We start from the raw sequence: 18233 nt of genomic DNA, 5'->3' as shown, positions 1-18233 counted from the left end.
GTCATAAGACATGCATCAGAGTGTAGAACGGCAAAAAAGTACAATTGCGTAACAAATCACAATTGTATGAAATCGAATGTCAGATCCAAAACGGTTTACATAAAAACGTTTTTAAAATACTAGTATGTCAAAGCAAAAAACTTCAAGTATCTTTCAAAACACAGTATGATGTTAAACGTCATTAAAATGTCGACGTGAAATTGCATTGTCATAGTACATCATAAAAACCTAAACGTCATCGTATGCAATTAACCGGCAAAAAAAGTAGTTTGAAAAATTCCATTGTATAAAATCACGACAGAATCGTCAGTAAGAAACAACCAAGAAGCAAAAAACTGTTTTACAAACTTTATTTAAATAACTTGACAAATTACCATTAACAAAACTTATCTTAGCATAGAAACTAGCGTAAACATAGTTTGGAGCTAATGTTTCTCGTCTTTATGCTAAGACATGCTAACGATAGAAAACATTTACTGAAATGTCTAACTCCTTTTAACATTGCTGCATAAAATATTCAGTTCTGTGATTTTCAATCAGTTTATTTTCTGGGACGAGAAACATTTTGTTTGGTCCCGTGAGGTTCACCGTGTGGACTCGTCTCAGATGAACCGTGGTTTCAGTCGACTGCAGTGATCACGTCCCTCTTCTCTGATTGTGAGAAGTTGGAGATATTTCCTCTGAGTCAGTTTCAACACTTTCATTAACGCGTCTCTTCTTCCCACACTCGGCGACACGCTGCAGGATTAGTGTCGGAATCTTTTCCTCAGATTTGGTCTCCTGCTGCTGATCAGCTGGTGCTCGCTGCAGCTCGAGTGGAGCGCTCGCTGCAGCTCGAGTGGAGCGCTCGCTGCAGCTCAGAGCGAGTCGTCGAGCGGCGCCAGGAGCAGCTGCAGCTCGAGGAAGGTGCTGCCGTGCCGCCCCACCTGAGTCGCCTTGTTCTTCACGATGTTGCTGAGGTTCTTCAGCTGCTTGCAGCACGCTCGGCACTTCTGGTGTCTGCAGCAACACAAACACCATCAGGTCACTTCACATGGATCAATACTCAACAACAAACAAAGAAGTGTTAATACGATGACTTTGTCTTAAAGCTACATCCACACAAGTCCACGACAACATGTCTGTGTCCACGTTACTCTGGAGCTTTAGAGCCACTGAAACAGAAGGTTAGAAACGCTGCTGGTCGTATTTCAGTTTGAAAACTCTGGGCAGACGATGACGTAGACACAAAACCTCCTGCTGATGCTCAGCCAGAACACTCGGCTGGACAGATCGATTTAATTTGAAAAGGCTGTTTCTAAAAAGTAGTAGAATGGAAGAAGTCTGAGAAGATGCTGACTGGTTGTTGGTTAGTTTGTGCGTCATCCACAGAACACTGAGCTGCAGTGGAGACACAAGCTGATGATACATGATGTTAACACTGATCTGCTCAACCTGGTTCATCAGACATTAAGCTGCTCCAGAGACCTCAGCAGCTTGTCTCAGACTCACCGCTCCTCTCGTGTGATGTCGACTCCGATGGACGGCGTCGCCCTCAGCGTGTCCGAGATCAAACCCCAGAAGTGTTTCATGATGAGCTTCAGAGACGTGCAGCCGGTCTGTATGTAGCTGACACAGAGGATGGGGATTGGTCGGTTAGCAGCGTCAGACAGAAATCAGTCTCTGATGTGTTTTGTACAGAAATTAAACTTTTATAATTTAAAATATCGAAGATTTTTTTTTCCTGCTTGAACGTGTTGGATCATATCTTTAAAACCACTGAGGCCAGAGATGTACGTTCTTTTAACTACGTGTATTTGTCCGCATCATGGTCGCCCAGACGCTCCATAGGCAGTCTTAGTTCTGTGGTGCGCCATCTAGTGGAAGACTCCAGTAACATGCGTCGTGAGCAATTACTCAACAAAGGGCGTCTACAGCATAGATATATATATAAGGCTAGATGTCTCGTCCGTGTTTCTGGCCAGCGGTTCCAAGTCGAACGTCCGCAGATGGCGGCCATCTTGCCACAGGCGGCTCGCCCACCCATAACATTGTGTTGGTAGTGGTACATGTACTTTTTAAATAAAATTAAACAAAATAAATCTAGATGTATATTTGTAAAGGGGAATCTTGTACCTATTTAAGAACACTATTCAATTTTTTTGAAAATAAACATTATTCATAAGTAGTCAGTATCATAACTACATCTCTGTCGTTTATAACAAACCCAACTGTTTAAAAAACGGTTGAGAATTGAGCAAGTTATGGTTATTTAAAAAGTACGTACCACGACAACACAATGTTATTATTTGATGAAGAAATGTTTGGCGCCCCCTCTGGTCTTTCTGGTTTACTACACTACATGATTCAGATTTAGTGTTGAAAACTTTTCTTCTATCTAATGAGACATGAATCTGTTTCAAAATATCTCTAGACCTAAATCTACTGATTTTCCTTAATTCATGTTCAGTTATTGATCATTTTACAAACGAACAACTGAAAACATCACTTTGAGGAAAGTTCAACCCGACATGTTACAGATTAAAATGAATCTACCTGACGACAGAATCATTCTTCTCTCACCTCTCGTATTTACTCTGCAGCAGTTTGTCGACTTGAGGAAGAACTGTCGTACAAACGTCCAGTTTCCACAAAGACCTGAAAGATGAAAAGTTCAAATCGATCAAATCGATCAGAGCAGGAAACGTTCAAAGAAAGAAACGATATCACACTCAGCTCTGTGCAGCTCCTCTGAAGCCATAGCATTGACTGAGACGTTTCAGAGGTTAAATAAAAACATGATCCAAAGTAATATTGTGATGTTCTAATCGATTAGAACCTTGTTATTGATCAGTTTGTGTGACTCACGGCTGGAGGTTGAGGATGTTGAGGAGGTCCACGACGATGGACAAGTCGTTCATGGAGACCGCGGCGTCCATGGCGCTCTGCACAGACATCGAGTTGTGAAGGTTGAATATAAATATATACAGTAGTTGTTTTTAAATATACAGTCCCAGGCGGTCTGTGTGTACGTCACCTTGACGCCCTCTCGGTTCCACACGGCTAGGACCGTCGACAGGTTCATGTTGCGTCTGCTCAGCATCACACACATGGTGTCGTGACCTTTTCTCATCTGGGACAGAACCTCGTCGTCACTCAGGGCTCCAGGTCGGTTGTTGGGGGACGTCTGAGACACGTGGAGACACCTTTAGGATTCTATCTGTTACATCCTCACGAATATATGATGAATATATATATATACCTTTAATTTCATACATTCATAGTTTTGTATTTAATGTTTCATTCTACTGGAGGAGCAGTGTTTGTTTTTTGAAATGTGGGAAATTGACCCAAAGTTAAAGTTTTTCACGAACATCAGGAAATAATGAATTTTGAAGTTCAAAGTAAAAACATTGTCAGTGGATCTGGTTCCGTGGACGTGATGTTTCCTCACCAGCAGGTAGTCGTCCATGTTGAGTCCGATGGGCTCGTTCCTGGTGCTCAGGATGACTTTAGGAAGTGGTTTGGTTTTCGCTGTGGTGACGCGAGGCTGAGCTGGGGGGGGGCGGGGGGCGGCGGGGTCCCCTGCTGACGGGTGTTTGGAGCTGGAGACGACGGTGGGCTCCACCCTCTGGACGGGAGTCGAGGAAGCCAACGGAGGAGCCTTCAACACGACAAGACTTTATTTACACAACAAAAGAACGAAACTGAACACGTGTTCGGTCACGTGCACGTGTTCGGTCTCGTGCACGCGTTCGGTCTCGTGCACGCGTTCGGTCTCGTGCACGCGTTCGGTCTCGTGCACGTGTTCGGTCTCGTGCACGTCACTGACCTGCGACTTGTCAGGAAACAGAGACGTCATGTCCCTCAGCTGCCGCCCGATGGCCAAGATCGTCTCTGAGGGAAGGAACAAAACATAATTTATCACTCTGTGCTTTTACTTTGGTGAGTGGGTTGTCACAGACACCAGTTCCTCACACTGCCGGCTCTGTGAGTGAGGAAGAGGAAGATGAGGAAGAACACTCACCGTCTTCTGGAGGAGCAGGAAAAGGCTCCGACACCTTGGGGGGAGTCCGAGCTGAAGAGAGACAAGATCTTTAATGAAGGTTTTAATTTCTCAATTGAGTTTGGAATTCACGAATAATAATCAAAGTGATCAAAACTAATTATGTTGAATTTGACTGAGAACCTTAAAACATCAAAGAACTTCATATTGATGTCTTTCTATTATATTTTTGACAAATCAAAATTAAATATTAAAACTGAATTGAAACTTAAATTAGAATGGAAACGTCCAGGAACATAAAACCTGATCAGGGTTCGTTAGCGCTAGGTGTGATGCTGACACTCGACCTACAGATGGCGCTCTTGGGCTGAAAGATTTCCTTGAAGTCTTCAGCGTTGTGGATCTCAGCTGACGACACCTTCTCCTCGGCCTCGTCCTCACTGGGGCTCCGCCTCTGACCTTCAGGGCTCCGCCTCTCAGAGTCGGACCTCTGCTTCACCCTGATGACATCACGACATGTGAGTGACGTCATAACACGTGAAGTGATGTCACGACATGAGTGAGCTACAGTTTTGTTTTGTTTTTGTGAAATGTGTTATAATAAAGTCATGTCGGTTCACGTTTTGTTGAAGCTAATGGCCGTTATCACAAAATGACATTCATATATTTCAGTTTATAACAAAAATTCATAACAGAGTTAAACCTTATACTCTGTTGATATTTTCCCAAAAACAATATTTTCATAAAAATGTTTACAGCAGCAGAGTGGTGGTGACAGATGTGCGTGTGCTCACCTCTGGGAGCTGCAGGTGGTCGTGGGTCGGTCGTAGCTCTTTCGCAGAGCGGCTCCTTTGGGCTCTTTGGGCTCTGTGAGCGGCTGGTAGTCCTGGATGATTCCCTTGATCACAGAGCCGCCGCTCTTCTTCACCCTCTTGAGATCGACCACGTACGAGGACACGCTGGAGAGCTGGTGGGACACGCCGATCTGACGGAGGACGAGAAGAACGAGAGAGAAACGGGTCGTGAGTTCAGAGCCTTCAGGCTGAAGAAGGTGAGCTGTTGTTTCTATCGTGATCCTGTAGGGGGCGCTACACACCAGCTGCTGGTTGCAAACTGCCAGGTCAGAGACTTTGCCCCAGCCGACCGTCACCACATCGAGGCAGCGGTCAGGCTCCCAGCCAAAGACCCGCAGAGAGTCGGTGCCGCCGCTGAAGAGACAGGTGCCGTCCGGACTGAAACTTACACACCTGAAAACACAGGTCAGAGGTCAGGTGAGGGCTCAGGGGTCAGAGGTCATACTCCAGTAGCATGGCGTCCGCCCTGCTTCACTCACCTGACTGCAGACGTGTTTCCCTCCATCGAACCAATCATGGTAAATTTCTCCAGATCCCACAGCTTGACGGTTCTGCAACAAACACACAAACACACACACATACATACATACATACACAAATTAATGAAAACACATAAACAAACTCAAACTGATAGATCTGGATTCAACAGGATCAAAGCAACAGAGAGCTCAGGTGGAGACGTACCTGTCGGAGCTGCCTGAAGCCAGCAGGTACTCGTTGGGGTGGAACTGGAGGATGTTGACGGGGCCTGAGTGAGACTTGAACTCTGTGATGGTCTTGCCCTGGTTCAGGTCCCACAGCTGAGGACACGAGAGACGAGGACACAGATGAACAACGTGGCATCAACATGGAGGCAGGAGGGAGACAGTCTCAAACAAGGAGCGAGATGATCAGTTCAGGTCTGAGAGCAGCTGGAAGGTCCTGGATCAGTTTGTACCTTGATGGTGCAGTCGTCACTGGCTGAAGCCAACCACTTCCCATCGGGACTGAAGACCAGACTTCTGACGGCCTCAGTGTGACCCTGAGACGCAAACACAACTTGATCATTCACAGACAAGTAAAGGCTTTTATTCTGAAATCCTCATCAGCTGTGACTTCTTTCATGCAACAAAAACAAGCTGAAACTGAGACTTGTGTAAACAGAGCTGACGAAGTTTTAGTTTAGTTAAAGAAAGAACAATTGACAAGAAGCTGATTGTGACACATGTTCACACTGAGCATCACTCAGGGGATTCCTCGATGCTTCAAGAACAAACTGTCTATGAACAAACAAACAAACAAACAAACACACTTCTTACCATGTATTTGAACACATATGCTTTCCTTCGAACGTCCCACAGCTGAAAGGGATCAAATTAAACCAAAGATAAATAAAAGTGCAATGAATGTAGAACAAGAAAACAACAACACACATAGTCAAACACGTATTTTAAACACACACACAAACACACACACACCTTGATGTTTGTGTCCATGGAGCTGGAGGCGAGGAACTCTCCATACGGATGGAAGCCCAGACTGGTGATGTTTGCTTTATGTCCCATCAGAGTCCTTAAAACTGGAGGAGATGAAACAGCAGAGTGGTTCTTTTAATCAACTAAAGAACAAACTTCTATCTAAAAAAACTCTCTCACAAACACACACAGACAAACACACACACAGACAAACACACACACACAGTAACAAACTGGGCCTCACTCTTTGCAGCCTCCAGGTCCCAGACTCGTATTGATCCGGACTGGGAACCAGCAACCACCTGCTCCTCGGACATGTTGAACTGGACACACTCCACTGGGCTCTTGTGACCAGTCAAACTCTGAGAGACACACACACACACACACACACACACACACACACAGTAATGAGTATGAGTGCAGTGTGGTGCAGGTGCTGTGGCAGCTGCTGCAGTGAGGACGCTGTCTCACCATGATGCAGTTGGCTTTGCTCACAGCCCAGATGTTCACCCGGCAGTCCTCTCCCCCTGTGGCCAGCAGGCGGCCGGAGCTCTGTCCCAGAGACAGACAGGAGACGCTGCTGGAGTGAGCCTCGAACTCCTCTGCACACAACAGGAGGGACACGTTTAGTCCTGAGCTGCCGGAGGAGACGAGGACTGAGAGCAGAGAGCAGCTCAGTCCCAACGACTTGATGCTGTAGACGAGTCTTTCACATGATGATCTGTGTTCTTAATGAGGACCTGCAGTGCATCTCCTCTAGGGGGCAGACACGAGTCATGTCCTCTCTGATTGACACCAGAATATGTTCAGTTCTACACTTTATCTGTTGTTGATGCTCAGATCACGTCTCTTTCTCTGCTGCTGACTTTACTGCAGCGCCCCCCACAGGTCAGAGACTTTACTACAGCGACCCACTAAACAGAATGATGGATGAATAAAAGAAAATATGAACGAGGCTGAATTGAAAGTTAAAGTTTTTGAGAACATGTTAAATATGAGGTGAAGTGTGTTGCTGTTCAATCAAACACTTGAGTGGAAAGAAGAGAGTTCAGCTCAGTCTGAAACAAAAAGGAGGAACAAGCACTTACGCAGTCGCCATGAGATCTTGGTGGAGTTGGCAGCAGCCATACTGGTCACACTGGTTTGTTTGAGACGCTGGACACTGTCGACATTAAATCACGGATTGAGTCGAGCTTCAGATTCAGTCGTCGGGTTGTCGTTCACCTGCAGCGAAACAAACACACAAACCCACAAACACTGAAAACACACATGTGCACATCAGAGCAGCACTGATGTTCTCCGGCCCTGTCAGCAAGATACACTTTCATTTATCATCAGTTACCTTCTGTATTTAATGATTTTTTACATATTCTTGTTTATTTCATCACAGTAATTAACATATTTTAATCAACTTTATTGTATTTCTATTGAGTTGTCTTTTATTCTATTGCTTGTCTCCCTCATTCTGACCTGCTGCTGCTGTAACAGCTGAATGTCCCCAGTGTTTGGATCAATAAAGTTTCACCTCATCTCCATTAGAGAGTTATAGATGTAATGAATTAATTTGTCTTTAATCTTTAATCTGTGACCACTGACACTGGGACACTAAAGCAAACTGACAACCTGGAAGTCTTCTTCTACACAACGTGTGTGTACAGTTAAACAGTGAGACACAAACAAGTGTTTTGGAAAAGTGATGCAGCTGAAGTTAGTAAACTCAGGTGTCACGTGTCTGACAGAGGGAAACGTTTGACCTGATAACTGAAGTGTTGGAGTTAGCTTTAGCTTTCCCAGGTGTTCCTAATAAACTGGACACCGAGTCACTGTAAACAACGTGAACCGCGATAGAGACTGGAGCTCGGCTGCAGGTCACGGGATGTGCGGGGTAACCAAAACAAGTGCAACACTCCTTTATCAACACAGCTAGCTAGCTTGATGCTAAGCTACATCTCTTAAAGCCAGATTAGCGAGCAACACGCAGATTTCTCGCGGACTCGTTTCACCAGAGGCCGGGTAGCTGAGCGGGACCCCGGCGGAGGTTCTCCGGTCACGTCGCTTGTTTACCGTTAGCCGAGCGCCGTTAAACCCGGTTAGCACCGCGAGCTAGCCGGAGCTAGCTGCCACCGGAGCGATCGGTTCCTCCTCCGTGTGTCCGCGGCGGTCAAGCATCAGAACCCCGGGTCGCTGGAGCGTTGCACCGGCCGCAGATCGTCCGTCCGGCCGCCGACGACCTGTTGACAGTCCGCTGCTCCTCGGCTGTAGCTTAGCAACTGAGCAACAGCGAGACCCAGCAGCTACTTCCGCTGTCGTCACAGACAACTTTATTAACACCAACAAACGGAATCACAGAAGTTGTTTATGCACTTTAAAGTTTTTAATAATCAAGTTTGACCAGATCCTGGATCCGCATCCTTACGGAGCCTACCTGACTCCACCGTCACAACTTAATAATATTGAGTAATAAGAGAACTAAACACAAACTGACGTCTTGATTGACCTCTGTTAGTTTATCATTGATCATATTTATTGATCAATATACTTACTACTTCCAGGTGTTTACCTACCTGGCAATACATAATTTCTGATTCTGATATGTTTTCAAACTTCATTGTTTGGGGAAATGTGGTATTTGGTTTGAGGAAGATTTTTTTTTTTCATCCAGGTGTTAAAACCTTGAATATATTTAAATTCTACCGGATATTTATATGATTTATATTGTACAACAGCCCTGGATTGTATGTTTGTATGTTTCAGTATACTAGCCCGTGTAAACGTGTTTCTTCTAAATGAAAATCCAAGTAAAACACATTTTAAGAGATTTATTATTATTTATCTCCATCAAAGTTAGTTGAAAGGTTTGTTAATTAAAGTTGGTGACCTGTTTTGACACTCAGTGACCGTTGGATGGTGCTAACAATGCAGCCTGTTCAATGAAGGGGCCCCGAAGAAGAACGCGTTGTTTCCCCACCCCTATCCTGCCTCTGATTGGCTGACCTGGATGCTCCTAACCAATCATCATTATTTTTCTGACAACATAAACCAACCAGAGGCAGTCTAGGGGCGGGGGCTCCTCCAGCTCGGGTAGGTAAAAACAAACCATGAAGAAGAAGTTCCGCTGTGAAATCATAGGACGATCATTTAAAATCTTTAAATCTTCACGTTAAATCTGCGTCTTTTTTATTTACACGTTGTTTTTAATTTGACATACAAACAAACAAACAAACCTCCGGAGGGAACTGTCGCTCGAGCCTGTCCGTCCAACATGGCGGCGGTGGACGTGGAGGACGAGAGTATCCTGGCGTCGGTGTTCCGGGACAGCTTCCCGGACAGCTGGAGGGACAACCCGGACTTCACCGCCTACCTGTCCGAGCTCAGCTCCTTCGGGGTGGAGAAGCTGAGCCGGGAGCCGGAGCGGCTGGCGGAGGAGCGGGCGCAGATCCTGCAGCAGACCCGGGAGCTGGCGTTCTCCAACTACCAGACCTTCATCCGCACCGCCGACTGCACCGAGCACACCTACCGGGACTTCGGCCGCGTGGAGAGCAGCGTGTCCCGGCTGCTGGACAAGCTGCCCGGCTTCGGGGAGAAATGCAGGTCGGTGACTGTCTGATTAGAGATTATCCGCCCGGACAGGAGGCGCCTCCTCGGGGGTCCTGCCCGGGTCCCTCCCCCTGGGTCTCCGTGTCATCCACGTCTTTACACTTGGTCAGTCAGTCAGTGTCCTAGTTAGTCAGTTAGTTACTTAGTTACTAAGTCAATCAGTTAGTTACTTAGTTACTAAGTCAATCAGTTAGTTACTTAGTTACTAAGTCAGACAGTCTGCCATTTACTTAGTCAGTCAATGACCTAGTTAGTCAGTTAGTTAGTGACTTAGTCCAGAAAGAAAATAAAATAAATGCATCACAAAACACTGGATTAAAACCCAGACTGACGTTCCAGTGTTCCCAGAAACAAGTCCAGCCCCTCGTCCCAGTTCTGCTTCAGTTAAAGTGAAGTTAATGAATTAACCTGGAGACTGAACTCGTCTCAAACATGTGACGGGATCGTCTCTGAAGCTTGAGGAGCGTTCTGAAAGCATCGTGGGGCTCATTGTGGGAACTGTTGTGTTTCTCTATCGTGTAAAGGACCTTGAGATAATGTTTATGATTTACAAATTGAATTGAACCGTTATCTGTCGCCTGCATGTCTGCAGATGTTTAAGGTGACAGTCACAGCAGGATCTAAAAAGTGCTGCTTTAAGGAACATCGCCTCCCCACAGAGAGTTTGCATCCCAGCATGTTGACTGGTGCGACCAGTCTGCAGCTCATGGTCCACATCACTGAATCGTTCCTGATGATGGGACCCGGATATTTGTGCTGGTCCCGGATAAAGACTGAGGGAACATTTAACTTCTGATCCTCCCTGGTTCTAACAGTCCTGATAACTCTCATCACAGTTCAATTTACTGTCATAGTTCTCACCATGACTGGAACACACTCTGCATCGGCTGTGCAACGTTGATCCGATGGTGAATAACACTCCCCCCCCCCCCCCAATCAAGCCGGTCTCACGGTCTATAGACTTCTTAGAAAGACTAGTCATATGCAGATGGAAGAGAATGGGTCACAGAATTCTACTTTGTTGGAAGTTACCTTTCCTAACTTACATAGATGAACCGACTGAACTTCTGAACCTGTTCGTTGGATCCTTCACTGAAACGTCCAGGAGTCACAGGTCGTCTGATCCACTGAGGGAACACAGCTGCGACTGTGAGTTCGTCCTGTAGCTCAGTGCCGGTTCTTTCTTTCTCTGTTCAGGAGCTTCGTGAAGGAGGCGGAGGACATCGGAGCCAGTCGTCGGATGAACAGCCTGACGCTGAACCGACACACGGAGATTCTGGAGATCCTGGAGATCCCCCAGCTCATGGACACCTGCGTCCGAAACGGATACTACGAGGAGGCTCTGGAGCTGGCGGCGTACGTCAAGAGGCTGGAGAAGAAACACTCCTCGCTCCTGGTCATTCAGGTGAGTCTGAGAAGATTCCTCGATACAGTTTTTAAGATGCAGACCTGAAAACTCAGGAGGGTTGAAAATGACGAGAGTTCTAAAACCAAACGTCTGCAGAGCGTTTAAGGTTCTGGAAAGAGAACGACTAGATGAGGTCCCTTCATCCAGGGCGTCTCTCCTGCCAACTTCTGAGAGAACTTGTAAAACTACAATTTTGTTTTCTATTATTCAATTTTTCCATCATTGAGATGTTTAACAATAATTCATCAAAGGTCTGCTCACTGTGACGGTTAAAACAGTTTCAGGTTATTTTACCGTCGTCTTATTTTCAGGGGATCGTGCGTGAAGTGCGTCAGTCGACTCAGCTGATGCTCAACCAGCTGTTGCAGCAGCTGCGCAGCAACTCGCAGCTTCCTGTCTGCCTTCGTGTGATTGGTTACCTGCGCAGGATGGACGTGTTCACGGAGGCGGAGCTACGGGTGAAATTCCTGCAGGCCCGCAGCACCTGGCTCAACTCCATCCTCGCCGCCATCCCTGAAGACGATGCCTACTTCCACATCACCAAAACCATCGAAGCGTGCAGAGTCCACCTGTTTGACATCATCACCCAGTACCGAGCCATCTTCTCTGACGAGGAGCCGCTGGTTCCCCCCCTCGGTGGGCAGGTGGTGGTGAACGAGGGGGCCATCTTCCACGGCTGGGTGGTGCAGAAGGTGGCGGAGTTCCTGGAGACGTTAGAGAGGGACCTGCAGCGGGGCGTGGGGGGTCGCCTGGATTCCCTGCTGGGTCAGTGCATGTACTTTGGACTCTCCTTCAGTAGGGTGGGGGCGGATTTTCGCGGGCAGCTAGCGCCCATGTTCCAGCAGGTGGCGGCGGAGACGTTCAGCCGAGCCGTGCAGGAGGCCATGGACAAGTTCCAGGAGGACATGAACCTGTACACGCTGATCGCCCTGCCGTCAGTGCTGGGAGGGACCATCCCCCCCGTGGCCCCCAGCATCCAGCCCGGCACCCTGCAGCCCCCCATGTCCCTGCTGGACTTCCAGCCGTTGGCCTGCTTCCTCAACAACATTCTGACGGCCTTCAACGACCTCCGGCTCTGCTGCCCGGTCGGTCTGGCCCACGAGGTCACCAGGTGTCTGGAGGACGCTCTGCAGAAGGTGAGCAGCTGTTCCTGGTCACCTGACACACTCACCTGGAAGCTGGGTCCTGTGAGACCTCAGTTACAGTTCAGTCTTTTCTTCTTCACATTACTGACATTTGATTAATGTGGAAATAAAACATAAAAAACAAGACGTCTTTAAAATTACATTAGTCAATCTGTTGCTCTTTAATTATTACTACTAATAACAGAGTTAACAATAATCCGTCTGGTTAATCTGGTGAAGTCCACAGCCTCATGTGAACTCAGTTGTCTCCTGAGTTCAGCTGATGTCCCTCACAGACCTGATGTGGACAAACCTCTGAGCTGAGCCTGTGTCCTCAGTGCTGTTGGTCTTGTTTCCTGTCAGGTGACTCGTCACATCCTGGTGTTTCACCGGGCTGAGGAGTCGGCGTTCAGCAGCCGAGAGAAGGAGCTGTTCCTTCAGTTCTGCTGCTCGTACGCTGAAGATCTGCTGCCGTTCCTCAACCGCTGTCTGCAGCTCCTGTTTCCTCCGGCTCAAGTGGCTCTCATCCTGGGTGAGAGACACTCACATTCTCACACTGCTGCTTGGAAACGTATTTTCTCTGTTTGGGACCAAATACCTGAAGTTGAGAGAAAGGAGAGGATAGGAGTCCAGAGTGGAGGAAGTTATCAGAGGGCGGGCGTGGTTGATTCTCTGCGACAGTTTAAAAGTTCTGAACTGGTTCTTGTGTGTCTGCAGGTGTTCCTCCGACTCAGCTGCACAGGTACGACAGTCTGGGCTGCATCGACCTCACCGCAGTCCTCGAGCCTCTGGACTTCTTGCTTCCACAGAAAGAGACTCTGGCTCCGCTACCGGCGCCCGACGACGACCTCGCCACCGAGCTGAGCAGCCTGGAGTTTGAGACGCCGCTCAAAGACCCGGGGACGGATTCCGAGGAGACGCCGACGCAGTCCAGCCCCGGAGACCCAGAGTCTGAGGCGGCTCCTGAAGTGACAGAGTCGAAGTCCGAGGATGAAGAAGACGAGACGCCGCTGGACGAAGAGTTTTCTTTAGAGTAAAGTGGAAGAATCATTCTGGACTCTGGTGATGGGAACAACTTTAAAGACTAAATGATAAATTACTTTTATATTTGAGGAAAAAATTTTAACGGTCTCCCGGAAGAGAGAGATTCTGAATCAGCCGATTTATTGGTGGCGGTATCTGTTGATAAAATCTCTGAACCTAATCTGAAGTCGTGGTTGGTTCGTCATCAGCTGCTCTGACTGGATGAGATGAGATATTTAAATTGATTTCATCTAGTCAGTTAAAACACATTTTTCCAGAATAAAATCTCAGATCTACAGGAAGTAAATGACAGAATGTGAAGCTGTAAAGTTTCACATATTAAAAGATGTGTGTGTATATATATATATTTAAAATAAATCTCTCTGTGGGTCACTTCAGACTCAGTGGGAGTTTCTGTGGAGTAAAAAAAAGGCTCTTATTGTGAAAGGGAAACTTTGATAGTGTTTCTGAGAACTTTGGCCTCTCGATGTTTAGCCTAGCTTAGCATAAACACTGGAAGCAGGGGAAACCCAGCATAGCTCCATAAGAGAAAGACCTTCACCTTCCAACACATGAAATTTAAATGATTCTGGAGTAAAAGTCAAGATTATGATATAGAAACATGTTAATGAGGCGGAGTGACCAACAACAGTAAAAAAAAGCAGATCCTGGAAACAACATCTGATACTTAAGTTTATTTAGTTGTGAGTTTTGACCTTCATTTGTATTAGGAGTAATAATTATAATATAATAACATCCATGTTGTAATAAGCAGTTATTGTATTGAGATATTATTAACTTGCTGTTCAGCAGGTGAATCTTGTGTCTACCAGCAGGGGGCTCCACACGTTGACAGGGAATTTAATAATGTAACTATTGATCAATGCATTGAGTATCTGCAGCAGCATCACATGTTATTTCACACACATGCAGTGACGCCCTGTCCCATCGGCCGTCAGCTCCTCACTTCTTCTTGACAAACTTCTTGCGGGAGGTGTTGGGGTTCGCTCGACTCCGCCCGCCGCCGCACTGACCGTCTGAGATCTGCAGGTTGGCCGCTCGGCTGTAGATGTCGTTCTCACAGAAAGGCGAGGACTTGGCCACGTAGTCCGGGTTGAAGACGTCGTTCTTCTGACGAGCCTTTCGGGACAGCCTCTGCTGGGGGAAGCACTGATCCTCCACCAGATGGGGGTTGTTGCCGTGTTTCCCGCCCTGAGGCAGAGGCAGCGAGTGCTGAAACACACGACACAGGACGGTTAACGAGTCTGAAGCTAGATATGAAAACAAGGATCAAGATGGTTTTAAATGGGATCATTGATATCACAGACAAATGAGTAGAGCGGTCAAATATCGCTGTTTGAATAAAAATCATTAAAAGTTCTGCCTTCAGGAATTTCCCCTGAATCTGTGAAAGATAAAAATCACAAAATTCCAAACGTCCGCCCTAAAGATGGAACATCAGCAGGAAGTGACCAACATGTGCAGGAGGCGGAGCATCCTCTCTGAGTCCTGTTCATTTTGAATTATGAAACTTCACCAGATCAGAGTTTCTCTGTGTTAGACTTTAAAAGTGAGGTCAGTGATCACAGAGGCTCAGTGTTTCCAGGTCTGTGTCTCACCCTCAGTCCTTTCGGGTTCAGCACTTTGGGGTTTTTGGAGAAATGCATCTGGACGCTGCCGTCCTCGCTGACCGTCACCGCCAGCTTCTTCAGAGTTTTGTTTCCACAGTGAGGACAGAAGACTTTGTTCATGTTACTCGTCGTCCTGGAAATAAAACATTCAGATTAAAACAGACAGACTCGAACATGCTGAGGATGAACCGCTCTGTCCCTGGAGCTGTTCTCCAGAGGATGAACCCCTCAGAGCTCCGGTCAGTTCTCCAGAGGATGAACCCCTCAGAGCTCCGGTCAGTTCTCCAGAGGATGAACCCCTCAGAGCTCTGGTCAGTTCTGTGTTTTACTTGACTCACTTGAAGCAGGCGTGACACCTCAGGATGTAGTTCCTCGCTTGTTTGATCAGCATCCCGTTGACGGACAGGACGTGAAGTCCAATCTGAATCAGAACGTTCTGGAAAGAAAGGACATCAGAGCTCAACGATCACGGATCAGCTGTTCCACTAATTCATTATCAGCTTCTCACACGTGAACCCAAGAGTCACTGCTGCTCCAGGAGTCAGCTGACAGGCGCCCGTTACCTGCATGGCGAAGTCGGTGGTCAGACATCCGACTCTGACATCAGCAGGAGCCGTCCAATCACCCGAGTCCATCTTCACCTGTTTAATGTTACTGGGAGTGATCCAACCCCCTCCGTCATCTTCATCATCTTCCTCCTCTTCCTCAGGCTCGTTCTCTTTGTCCTCGTCGTCGGATCGGTTCTCGGCCTTCGGCGAAGTGTCCGACCGGCCGTCCGACCCCGAGACACCGTCCACTTTCTGAAAGCAAACACACGTCATCACAGTCACGACAACCAGTCAACAACACAGTGAGGAGCTGCTTCTGCTGTCAGCCAATCAGGGAGCAGGACACCTCATCAATCCAAGTCATGCTTGATGATGTCACTTATGATCGCCCCCTGCTGGATCAGGGAACTTAAGACGCTCTGATGCTCGTCTAGACTCTATATCTGACTTCAATCTGGTCCTTACAGGTCAAATTCGTTCTTATAAAAGGTTCATATTTCAAATAAACTGACTTCCAGTCTAAACTCACCAGTAACTCCAGCAGGTCCTCGTCCAGGGTCGGCAGCGGTTCTCTCCAGAACCGGAAGCTGTTGAACTCGTCACCGTCATTCGTCACAGGAGGCGTCGGCTTCTGTTTGCTGCTCAAACTCACGACCTCCACTGGATCCTGACAGATTTAAAACCAGAGCAGATGTACTGAGATACTCAGAGAGGGAAAGTGAACAAACAACATCCTGATGATTCTTCTACAGGAACACTTTTACACACGTTTCTATTTCAAATCTAAATCCATCTCTGTTTTAGCTCCATGTTATTTATAATCTGCATCAACACATCTCCTCTGTCTCTGCGCCGTCTTCTCTCCGTCTGGACGCTGAGACTTTTGTCTGAACTCACCAGTAACTCCAGCAGGTCGTCGTTGATGGATGGCAGCTGCTGTCTCCAGAACTGGAAGCTGTTAAACTGGTCACCGTCAGGCGGGTTTGAGGCGTTCGTCTCTTGTCGTGTTTGTTTCCTGCTCGATGCGTCCGCCGGCTTCTGAAGAGACAGTTTGACAAAAGGTTGTGAAGTCGATCGACCCTCAGAGAGACAACGGGTCTGGATTAGTTCAACTGGTTTTACCTTGGTGGGGAAGTGAAATCCTGCAACATTAACTGGAGTCTCCGGGTGGCGCTGTGTGCTCTGAACGTTAACCTGGAGCAGACAAAGTATCAGGAGTTACAGACGCTGAATCAGAGACGATCTGAAGTCACATGAACAGCTGAGTCATCCTGCTTAGCTTAGCTCAAAGACTGGAAGCAGAGGGAAACCGTTAGCCTGTTACCTTGACCTCCGGCTCCCTCCTCAGGTGCTGGGAGCCCACGTGCTCCAGCTCCAGCTGATAGGTCAGAGCCATGACTTTGATGTCGGTGGCTGAAAGACTCGGGTAGTCTCCAGTCTTCTTGGAGAACTCCATCACTGAAGAAGACAAACACAAGACTGTTGCTCAACCAGGTGACAACCGGGATGAGCTGCTCACATGACACAACTTGAAGCTAGCTCCTGAGAAACGCACAAACTCTATGAGTGTAGTTACCGTGTCGGACGTGTTCGGGGTGCGGCTCCTTAAAGTTGAGTTTGTACGGCAGGAAGGCCAAACCCCTCCTGGTGGGTTTGTCTCGGATCTCGTCCACAACATCTCTCAGTGTGTAGATGTTCCTGCCGATATCCTGCAAAACAACACAACTGCTTTTACATCAGGAAAAAAACTCAACACGAGTGTTTCTGCTGTGTTGACACATGAACTCACGTTTCTTTAGTTGACACATTAACGCACAACTTTTTTTTAGTTGACACAGTAACACACAACGTTTCTTTAGTTGACACATTAACACAACTTTTTTTTAGTTGACACATTAACACACAACGTTTCTTTAGTTGACACATTAACACACAACTTTTTTTTAGTTGACACATTAACACACAACGTTTCTTTAGTTGACACATTAACACACAACGTTTCTTTAGTTGACACATTAACACACAACGTTTCTTTAGTTGACACAAACACACAACCAGTTTTTGGTTGCCGCATCAACGCACGTTTTTTTGGTTGCCGCATTAACGCACGTTTTTTTAGTTGACGCATTAACGCAAAACGTGGTTTACGTGATGACGTCGTTGGGGGGTTTAATTGTTTATCAGATAAACGTGTCTGCTGCTGATTAAATCCTGTGTTCATAGATATGTTAGTTTTAGTTTGTTGTCAATGTTTAGGTCACAAACACAATCTGACGTCTCCATCACAAACAGCGTCATTCTCTACACCCTCACTGACGTCACACGTTGACGCCACACTGGTTAAAATCATTTTAATAAGGATTAAGGTGAAAACGTGTAAATCGCGTCACCTGCAGAGAAGCTTTCTTTAAAAACGCTCCAGCGTCTGCGACAACATGCTCCACCAGCTGCGCCGCCATCTTGGACTGGTGACCAACAACAGAGCCGACCAATCAGAAGGCACCGCCATGTCCCGTGACCGGAAGAATCCAAGAATGCGTCATTCGTGTCGGAAATTTGACACAAAAAAGTCCAAAAAATATAGTTATTGTTTCATATTTTGCAAATAT

At 46.9% G+C, this 18233-nt stretch overlaps 3 protein-coding genes across 6 annotated transcripts; 1 reads left to right on the top strand and 2 right to left on the bottom strand.

Moving 5' to 3' along the window:
- Positions 1–334: 334 nt before the first annotated feature.
- Positions 335–9631, bottom strand: katnb1 (katanin p80 (WD repeat containing) subunit B 1). 3 transcript variants are annotated; one of them, XM_062392024.1, is made up of 20 exons: positions 9518–9631; positions 7382–7517; positions 6765–6895; positions 6538–6655; positions 6297–6397; positions 6138–6179; positions 5777–5860; positions 5524–5639; positions 5319–5390; positions 5082–5232; positions 4780–4970; positions 4337–4485; positions 4007–4057; positions 3812–3876; positions 3434–3643; positions 3017–3166; positions 2848–2924; positions 2563–2637; positions 1492–1608; positions 335–999 (listed from the first exon to the last, which is right to left on the bottom strand). In XM_062392024.1, the coding sequence occupies exons 2-20, from the start codon at positions 7419–7421 to the stop codon at positions 858–860; spliced, it is 2082 nt and encodes a 693-aa protein (XP_062248008.1). In that variant the 5' UTR covers positions 7422–7517; positions 9518–9631; the 3' UTR covers positions 335–857. The 3 variants fall into 3 exon arrangements, with proteins under 3 accessions (XP_062248008.1, XP_062248001.1, XP_062247993.1); XM_062392017.1 differs by lacking the exon at positions 9518–9631 and adding an exon at positions 8358–8595 and having other exon boundaries at positions 7382–7550; XM_062392009.1 differs by lacking the exon at positions 9518–9631 and adding an exon at positions 8358–8595.
- cog8 (component of oligomeric golgi complex 8) lies at positions 9556–13843 on the top strand. Its single transcript, XM_062392088.1, has 5 exons — positions 9556–9884; positions 11088–11295; positions 11610–12434; positions 12786–12954; positions 13140–13843. The coding sequence occupies exons 1-5, from the start codon at positions 9556–9558 to the stop codon at positions 13457–13459; spliced, it is 1851 nt and encodes a 616-aa protein (XP_062248072.1). The 3' UTR covers positions 13460–13843.
- Positions 13844–14125: 282 nt separating this feature from the next.
- nob1 (NIN1 (RPN12) binding protein 1 homolog) lies at positions 14126–18139 on the bottom strand. 2 transcript variants are annotated; one of them, XM_062392122.1, is made up of 10 exons: positions 18015–18139; positions 17201–17333; positions 16949–17082; positions 16747–16818; positions 16522–16662; positions 16154–16291; positions 15640–15876; positions 15415–15512; positions 15065–15209; positions 14126–14678 (listed from the first exon to the last, which is right to left on the bottom strand). In XM_062392122.1, the coding sequence occupies exons 1-10, from the start codon at positions 18081–18083 to the stop codon at positions 14409–14411; spliced, it is 1437 nt and encodes a 478-aa protein (XP_062248106.1). In that variant the 5' UTR covers positions 18084–18139; the 3' UTR covers positions 14126–14408. The 2 variants fall into 2 exon arrangements, with proteins under 2 accessions (XP_062248106.1, XP_062248114.1); XM_062392130.1 differs by having other exon boundaries at positions 16522–16659.
- Between the last annotated feature and the right edge of the window lie 94 nt (positions 18140–18233).

The sequence above is a fragment of the Platichthys flesus genome, chromosome 1 (genome assembly GCF_949316205.1).
Source record: "Platichthys flesus chromosome 1, fPlaFle2.1, whole genome shotgun sequence".
NCBI classification, from domain to species: domain Eukaryota; kingdom Metazoa; phylum Chordata; class Actinopteri; order Pleuronectiformes; family Pleuronectidae; genus Platichthys; species Platichthys flesus.
The sequence above is the reverse complement of the archived record's forward strand: the minus strand, read 5'-3'. Positions and strand labels throughout refer to the sequence as shown.

Bases quoted from the DNA above. Each gene is read 5' to 3' on its own strand.
- katnb1 (XM_062392024.1), bottom strand. From the start codon at position 7,421: ATGGCTGCTGCCAACTCCACCAAGATCTCATGGCGACTGC. The intron at 3,644-3,811 runs GTCAGTGACGTG...GTCGTGTTGAAG, and splicing joins TGTTTCCTGACAAGTCGCAG to GCTCCTCCGTTGGCTTCCTC. The intron at 3,167-3,433 runs GTGAGGAAACAT...CACGTGTCTCAG, and splicing joins ACATGGACGACTACCTGCTG to ACGTCCCCCAACAACCGACC.
- cog8 (XM_062392088.1), top strand. From the start codon at position 9,556: ATGGCGGCGGTGGACGTGGAGGACGAGAGTATCCTGGCGTCGGTGTTC. The intron at 11,296-11,609 runs GTGAGTCTGAGA...TCTTATTTTCAG, and splicing joins CCTCGCTCCTGGTCATTCAG to GGGATCGTGCGTGAAGTGCG. The intron at 12,435-12,785 runs GTGAGCAGCTGT...GTTTCCTGTCAG, and splicing joins TGGAGGACGCTCTGCAGAAG to GTGACTCGTCACATCCTGGT.
- nob1 (XM_062392122.1), bottom strand. From the start codon at position 18,083: ATGGCGGCGCAGCTGGTGGAGCATGTTGTCGCAGACGCTGGAGCGTTT. The intron at 17,083-17,200 runs GTAACTACACTC...TGTCTTCTTCAG, and splicing joins CCCCGAACACGTCCGACACG to TGATGGAGTTCTCCAAGAAG. The intron at 16,819-16,948 runs GTAACAGGCTAA...TGTCTGCTCCAG, and splicing joins GGAGGGAGCCGGAGGTCAAG to GTTAACGTTCAGAGCACACA.